This window comes from Erithacus rubecula (genome assembly GCF_903797595.1).
Source record: "Erithacus rubecula genome assembly, chromosome: 34".
NCBI classification, from domain to species: Eukaryota; Metazoa; Chordata; class Aves; order Passeriformes; family Muscicapidae; genus Erithacus; species Erithacus rubecula.
In genome coordinates this window covers 37,588-44,896 of record NC_136684.1, presented here as the reverse complement: position 1 = coordinate 44,896, position 7,309 = coordinate 37,588, and the positions used below count along the sequence as shown (strand labels likewise).

The following is a 7,309-nucleotide window of genomic DNA, read 5'->3' as shown; positions in this document are numbered from 1 at the left end:
GATTTTGGGGACCCCCCCCATTGTGCAGAGCTGGGTTGGGATTTTGGGGGCCTCCCCGGGGGGGGGGGGGGGATGGGCAGAGATTTGGGGTGGTTTTGGGGTCCCCTGGAAGCGAGTTGGGGAAATTGGGGTAGGGGGGAGTTTGACCCGATTTTGGGGTTTGACCCGATTTTGGGACAACCTTTGATGGGATTTTCGCCACAGCCGAGCCCCGCGGGGTTTTTTGGGGCGGGTTCTTTGGGATCCCCTATAAGGGGGCTCGGCGGGGTGGGGGGATCTTCCCCAACTTTGGGATTTTCTTTGGGATCTGCCGGGATTCCCCCAGTTTGGGGGGTCTATTTTGGGGCGGGGGTCCCTCTCCTCCGTTAGAAGGGCGCTCGGGGTGGTTCCGGGGGGGGGGTCCCGGGGCTGTCGGGGCGCAGGGGGGCCCCGCGGGGGGGCACCTCGATCAGGCGCGGTTTGTCGATGACCCGGGCGCCGCGGGGTCCCTTCTCCACCACGCCCACGATCCAGCCCTGCAGCCCCTCGGCGCGGCCCGGCGCCCGCAGCTCGGCGCAGAACCGCGCGGCCTGGGCGCGGGGCAGCACCACCAGCAGCCCCCCTGCCCGGGGGAACAGGCATTGGGGTCCAGCGCCCCCTTCTCCCCTCCCTTTTCCCCTTTTTTGGAGTTTTCTCCCCGTTTTTTATGGTGCTGCCACAGTGATCCCGCTGCCAGGGCAGAGCCAATGCACCCCCAGTCCCCATTCCCATTCCCAGTTCCAAGCCCCCATTCCCATTCCCAGTCCCCGTTTGCAGTACCCATCCCCATTTCCAGCCCCCATTCCCAGTCCCCAGTCCCGTTCCCCATCCCCATTTTCAGTCCCCGTTTGCAGTGTCCATCCCCACCCCCATTCCCAGTCCCCACCCCCCATTCCCCATTCCCCATCCCCGTTCCTGTACCCGATGTCTCCAGTGCTGTGCCTTGCAGCAGCCCCCATTCCCATTCCCCCTTCCCATTCCCCGTTCCCCATTCCCCATTCCGGTTCCCGATGTCTCGGGGGCTGTGCCCTGCAGCAGCCCCATTCCCCATTCCCATTCCCGTTCCCCGTTCCCATTCCCGTACCCGATGTCTCCGGGGCCGTGCCCTGCAGCAGCCCCCGTTCCCCGTTCCCTTACCCGATGTTTCCGGGGCCGTGCCCTGCAGCAGCCCCCCGCGGCCCCCGCAGGCGCGACTCACGGCGGCCATCTTGGCGATGACGGGCAGGTTGTGGATCACGAATGCCACGTCGAGGCGCTGCTGCGCCGCCAGGGCGCGCGCGTGGCCCAGCACCCCGAACCCCGTCACGTCGGTGGCGGCGTGAGCGCCGAAGGCACGCATCAGCCCCGCGGCTGCAACACGGACACGGACAGGGGACAGCGTGTCACACGGGAATGCGTGTCACCCCGCATCAGCCCCGCGGCTGCGACAGGGACAGGGGACAGCGTGTCACACAGACAGCGTGTCACACGGACAGCGTGTCACACAGGACAGGGGACATGGGACAGCGTGTCACACGGGACAGCGTGTCACCCTGCATCAGCCCCGCGGCTGCGACACGGACAGCATGTCACACGGGACAGGGGACACGGGACAGCCCCGGGGACAGCGTGTCACACGGGACAGTGTGTCACACAGGACAGCCTGTCACACAGGGCATGGGACAGGGGACAGCGGGGGTGGCGCTAGGGACAGCGGGGTGGCTTTGGGGACACCCAGCACAGCACAGGGACATCCACAGTGGCTCTGGGGACACCCAGGGATGGCTCAGGGGACACCCAGCACAGCCTAGGGACACTCAGCAGAGCCTAGGGGCACCCGGGGCTGGATTTGGGGACATGTGGGGTGGTTTTAGGGATTCCCTTGATGGCACAGGGACACCCTGCAGTGGCTTTGGGGACACCCAACATGGCACAGGGACACCCAGCACATAGTAGGGACACTCTGCAGTGGCTCTGGGGACATCTGGGGTGGCTTTAAGGAACCCCCTGATCACTTTGGGGGCTGTGGACACCCTAAGATGACTCTGGGGACACCCGAGGTGGCTTTGGGCACCCCTGGGGACAGCGGGGCTGTGTCTGGGGAGGCGCAGGGTGGTGTTTGGTCCGTGTCACCCACCGGTGCGGTTGAGCGTGGCCATGCTGGACACGGCCTCCTGATAGGCCAGCTCCACCTCCTCCCGGGTCACCACCAGCTTGATCTTGTTCCAGCGCTCGGGCTGCGGGGACACAAGGAGACAGGGAGGGGACACGAGGGGACAGCGTCAGGGAGGGCCCCAGTGGCTTGGGGACACAGGGCTGGGCCCCCACGGTGTCCCCCTGTCCCCTCCTGTCCCCTCAGTGTGACTCACCATGTCCAGCCACTGGTGTGCAGTGACAGCCATGTGTGTCCCCAAGGGCTTGGTCAGCACCAGGACATCCCCAGGCACTGCGCTGTCCGGCCTGGCCAGGGCTGGGGTCAGCAGGGGACACGGCCTACCCCAAACCCCACCCCCAAACCCTGCCCCTGCCCCAAACCCCACCCCCAAACCACACTCCTGTCCCAAACCCCGCCCCCAAACCACACCCCTGCCCCCAAACCCTGTCCCCAACCACACCTCTAAACCCCACCCCTGCCTCAAAACCCGCCCCCAAACCATACCCCTGTCCCAAACCCTGCTCCCAAACCCCGCCCCCAAACCCCACACCCAGTCACCAAATCTTGCTGTCCCCAACCCCCGCCCCCATGTCCCAAACCCCGCCCCCATCCCCAAACCCCGCCCCCATGTGCCCAGGCCCCACCCCAAGCCCTGTCTATCACTCACAGGACAAACCCACTTGATTGACAGCAATGTCCCTGTCCTGTCCTCAAACCCCACCCACCCCTCATTAGAATAACACATGATTGACACACGGCTATGGCCACACCCTCTCCTAAGCCCCACCCATCATACCAATGATGGCTTTGATTGACAAGTGACCCCATGGCACCGCTCACACAAATGATTGACAGGTGCAGTGGCCACACCCCTTCACAAATGATTGACAGGTGGCAGTGCCCCCACCCCTTTACAACTGATTGACAGCTGCAGTGGCCCCACCCATCACCCAAATGACTGACAGGTGCAGTGGCCCTGCCCCTCACTCACATGATGAACTCGCTTGATTGACAGACAGCAGTGGCCACGCCCCCCACGATGACCCAGGGGTTGAGCACGGTCTGTCCCCCTGTCACCGATGTCCCCCCGTCCTCGGCCGCATCCCGGAAGCCCTGGATGATCAGCGGCATCACCTTGTCCCGCTCCTGGGGCACAGATTCCCTGTCACCTGGGGTACCTGTCACCCTCAGTGTCCCTGTCACCCTCAGTGTCCCTGTCACCTGTCACCCTCAGTGTCCCTGTCACCCGGGGTCCTTGTCACCCGAGGTCCCTGTCACCCTCAGTGTCCCTGCCACCCTCAGTGTCCCTGTCACCCTGGGTCCCTGTCACCCCCAGTGTCCCTGTCACCCGGGGTCCTTGTCACCTGTCACCCTCAGTGTCCCTGTCACCCGGGGTCCTTGTCACCTGAGGTCCCTGTCACCCTCAGTGTCCCTGCCACCCCCAGTGTCCCTGTCACCCGGGGTCCTTGTCACCTGTCACCCTCAGTGTCCCTGTAACACTGGGTCCTTGTCACCTGTCACCCTCAGTGTCCCTACCACCCTCAGTGTCCTCTGTTACTCCATCACTGTCCCCTGTCACCACATCACTGTCCCTTGTCACCCTCAGTGCCCCTTGTCACCCTTGTCACCCATCACTCTCAGGGTGTCTGTCATCCCTGGATCCCTGCCACCCTCAGTGTCCCTTTAACACTGGGTCCTTGTCATCTGTCATCCTCAGGGTCCCTGTCATCCTCAGCGTCCTCTATTCCCTATCACCCTGGGTTCCTGTCACCTCATCACTGTCTCCTGTCACCCTCTCAGTGTCCCATTACCTCCAGTGTCCTGTCACCCTCAGTGTCCCTGTCACCCCATGGTCCCTGATACCATTCCAGTATCCCCTGTCACCCTCTGTGTCCCTGTCACTTCCTATGTCCTGTCACCCCCCTGTCACTGTGACCCACCCAACAGGCCTGTAAACCTCTTATCTCTGCCACCCCATGTCCCCTGACTCCACTGTGACCCTCATCCATGTCACTGTCACCTCCATGTGTCCCCATCAGCCCCATCTCCTGTGCCACCTGATCTCAGTGCCACCCCCATGTCCCCTGTCCCCAGCGTGTCACTGTGACACCCCCATCCACGTCACTATCACCCCACGTCCCTGTGTCACACTCAGGGGTGTGTCCCTTTGTCTTGTGTCACACTCAGGGGTGTGTCCCCATGTCCCTGTGTCACACTCAGGGGTGTGTCCCCGTGTCCCACTCAGGGGTGTGTCCCCATGTCCCTGTGTCTCACTTAGGGGTGTGTCCCCGAGTCACACTCAGGGGTGTGTCCCCATGTCCCTGTGTCACACTCAGGGTGTGTCGCTGTGTCCCTGTGTCACACTCAGGGGTGTGTCCCTGTGTCACATACAGTGATAGGGGTGTGTCCCTGTGTCACACACAGTGACAGGGGTGTGTCCCCACGTCCCCCCCTGTCCCCTGCCCTGCCACCTCCTCGCTCATGCGCTGGCTGACGCTCAGCAGCATCAGGACATTGTCAGACACAGTGATAGGAGTGTGTCCCTGTGTCACACACAGTGACAGGGGTGTGTCCCCATGTCCCCCCTGCCCTGTCACCTCCTCGCTCATGCGCTGGCTGACGCTCAGCAGCATCAGGACATTGTCACACTCTGTCACCCCCATGGCATACAGGTCACTCAGGACGTTGGCGCAGGCGATGCGACCCTGAAATGGGGGGAGGGAGTTTGGGGGGTGCAGGAACAGGATTTGGGGGGACCCTCATGGTGTTTGGGATCCCAAAATGGCATTTGAGGGGATCCAAGGTGGAGTTTGCGGGCCTTGGGATTGAATTCAGGACTGTCCCAAGGGGATTTTGGGGGTCCCCAGGTGGGATTTGGAGTCCCCACCTGAGATCTGGCAGGGTCAGGATGGGACTGGGGGTCCCCAGGTGGGATTTGGGGTCCCCAGGTAGGATTTGGGGAAGCCCAAGTGGGAATTTAGGGGGCCTGGGATAGAATTGGGGGGGTCCCAAGGGGATTTTGTAAATCCTCAGGGGGATTTGGGGGACTGAAGGACCTTGAAGGGGTTTTGGGAAGCCAAGGTTGGCTTGGGGGGCCCAGGCACAGGACTAGGGGGGCTACAAGGGGATTTGGGGTCCCAAAGTGGGATTTTGGGGAGTGTAGAGGAGGATATTGGGGTCTGCAGAGAGCATCTGGGGGGCTGCAATAGGACTGGGGGAGTTTGGGATGCCCATTGGGGGATTTGAGGGGTCCAGAGTAGATCTGGGAACCCCAAGCAGATTTGGAGAGGGGGCAGGGAAGATTTGGGGGTCCCAGGAGGGAGGAAGACAATCAGGGGGCAATTGTGGGGATCCCTGGGGGGATTTGGGGGGTCCCAGAGAAGATTTTGGGGGGGGTTTTGGGGGTTCCCAGAGGGGTTTTGGGGGTCCCAGGGGGGTTTTGGGGGTCCCAGAGGAGATTTTGGGAGTCGCAGAGGGGTTTTGAGGGTTCCAGGGGAATTTTGGGGGAGTTTTGGGGGTCTCAGAGGGGTTTGGGGGTCCCAGAGAAGATTTTGGGGGCGTTTTAGGGGTTCCCAGATGGGTTTTGGGGGTTCCAGGGGAGTTTTGGGGAGTCCCAGGGGGGTTTTGGGGGTCCCAGAGAAGGTTTGGGGGGGGGGTTTGGGGGGGGTTTTGGGGGTCCCAGAGGATTTGGAGGGGGTTTGGGGGTCCCAGAGGGGTTTTGGGGGTCCCAGGGGGATTTTGGGGTCCTAGGGGGGTTTTGGGAGGGTTTTGGGGGTCCCAGGAGGGTTTTGGGGGTTCCAGGGGGGTTTTGGGGGTCCCAGGGGGGGATTTGGGAGTTCCAGGGGGGTTTTGGGGGTCCCAGGGAGGTTTTGTGGGGTCCCAGGGGGGGTTTTGGGGGTCCCAGGGGGGGTTTGGGGGGATTACCATCATGTAGGGGTCATCGATGATGGGGTAGAAGAAGTCGGTGGTCTGCACCAGGGAGAGCCCCCCATGGCGCAGGGGCACCACACAGGAGTCCAGCCCAATGCCTGGGGGGAGAAGAGAGTCAGGGGGGCACGGGGGGCACAGGGCACTCAGGGGGGGCACTCAGGGGGGGCACACAGCTGGTGGGGGTTAGGCACACGGACGTGGCAGATCCGGACGGGAACAGAAACTCGGATCCTGCTCGGGCAGGGCGGGGGGGCCGGATCTGAGGGGGCCCCTCCCCCCCTCCGCGGCCCCTCCCCCCCGCGGCCCCTCCCCCCCGCCCTTTGCCCCCCGCTCTCCCCGCGCCCTTTGCCCCGTTCCCCGCCGCTGCCCGAGCTCCCCCTTCTGTCCTGCCCCAGCCCCCACCATGGCCGTGAGACCCCAGAGACCCCCCCAGAGCCCTCCAGAGCCTCTCAGAGCCTCCCCCGAGCCCCCCAAAGCCCCCTCAGAGCCCTCCCAGAGCCCCCAAAGTCCCCCTAGAACGCCCAGAGCCCCTCTGAGTTCTCCCGAGCACTCCAGAGCCCCCCCCCGGGCGCCCCAAAGCCCCTCCAGAGCCCTTCCAACCCCGCCAGAACCCTCCAGAGCCACCCCGCGGGCCTCTCAGAACCCCCCCCGAGCCCTCCCGAGCCCCCCCAGAGCCCCCCCTGAGCCCTCCAGAGCCCCCCCCGAGCACCCCCAGAGCCCTTCCGAGCCCCTCGGGACCCCACCGCCCTCTCTCACAGCTCCCCCTCAGCCCCTCAGCCTCATCTCTAAGCCGCCCCGAGACCCCCGCCATCTCCCCACTCTCACCCAGCGCCGGGCCGCCGCCGCTCTCCGCTTCCGCCCCTTCCCCTCCGCCTCCTGCTCCTCCCGGGCGCTGTCCCTCGAGTCCCGCCAGGAGCTTGAGCAGCGTCTCCTGCGGGACTTTGCAGCCTCAGCCGCGCAGTTCGCCGTAGGCCGTGAGGCGCCAGGACGGGTCCAGGCCCAGCGCCGCGGGGTCGAAGCGCCGCGAGCCACCCGCCACCGCCGCCATCTTGGAATGCGCCGGCCCGCCGAGCGCCGCCGCCTCTGATTGGCTGCGGCGCTGCCGCCGGAGGGCGCTGATTGGACAGAGCCTGAGGAAGGCTGGCGGGGATTGGTGGGTTCCACGGGGAGGGGGTGGGGCGAGTGCTGGGCGGGGCCTGAGGAGGTGTGACAGGTGAGGAGAGCGGC

The 7,309-nt window shown here is 64.5% G+C and overlaps 1 protein-coding gene across 1 annotated transcript; it reads right to left on the bottom strand.

The window, feature by feature from the left end:
* Positions 1-363: 363 nt before the first annotated feature.
* On the bottom strand, positions 364-7,161 carry LOC306814044 (selenide, water dikinase 2-like). The gene is made up of 8 exons (XM_079329744.1): positions 6,908-7,161; positions 6,077-6,180; positions 4,750-4,857; positions 3,144-3,298; positions 2,367-2,457; positions 2,135-2,234; positions 1,156-1,368; positions 364-601 (listed from the first exon to the last, which is right to left on the bottom strand). The coding sequence occupies exons 1-8, from the start codon at positions 7,128-7,130 to the stop codon at positions 366-368; spliced, it is 1,230 nt and encodes a 409-aa protein (XP_079185870.1). The 5' UTR covers positions 7,131-7,161; the 3' UTR covers positions 364-365.
* Positions 7,162-7,309: the final 148 nt, after the last annotated feature.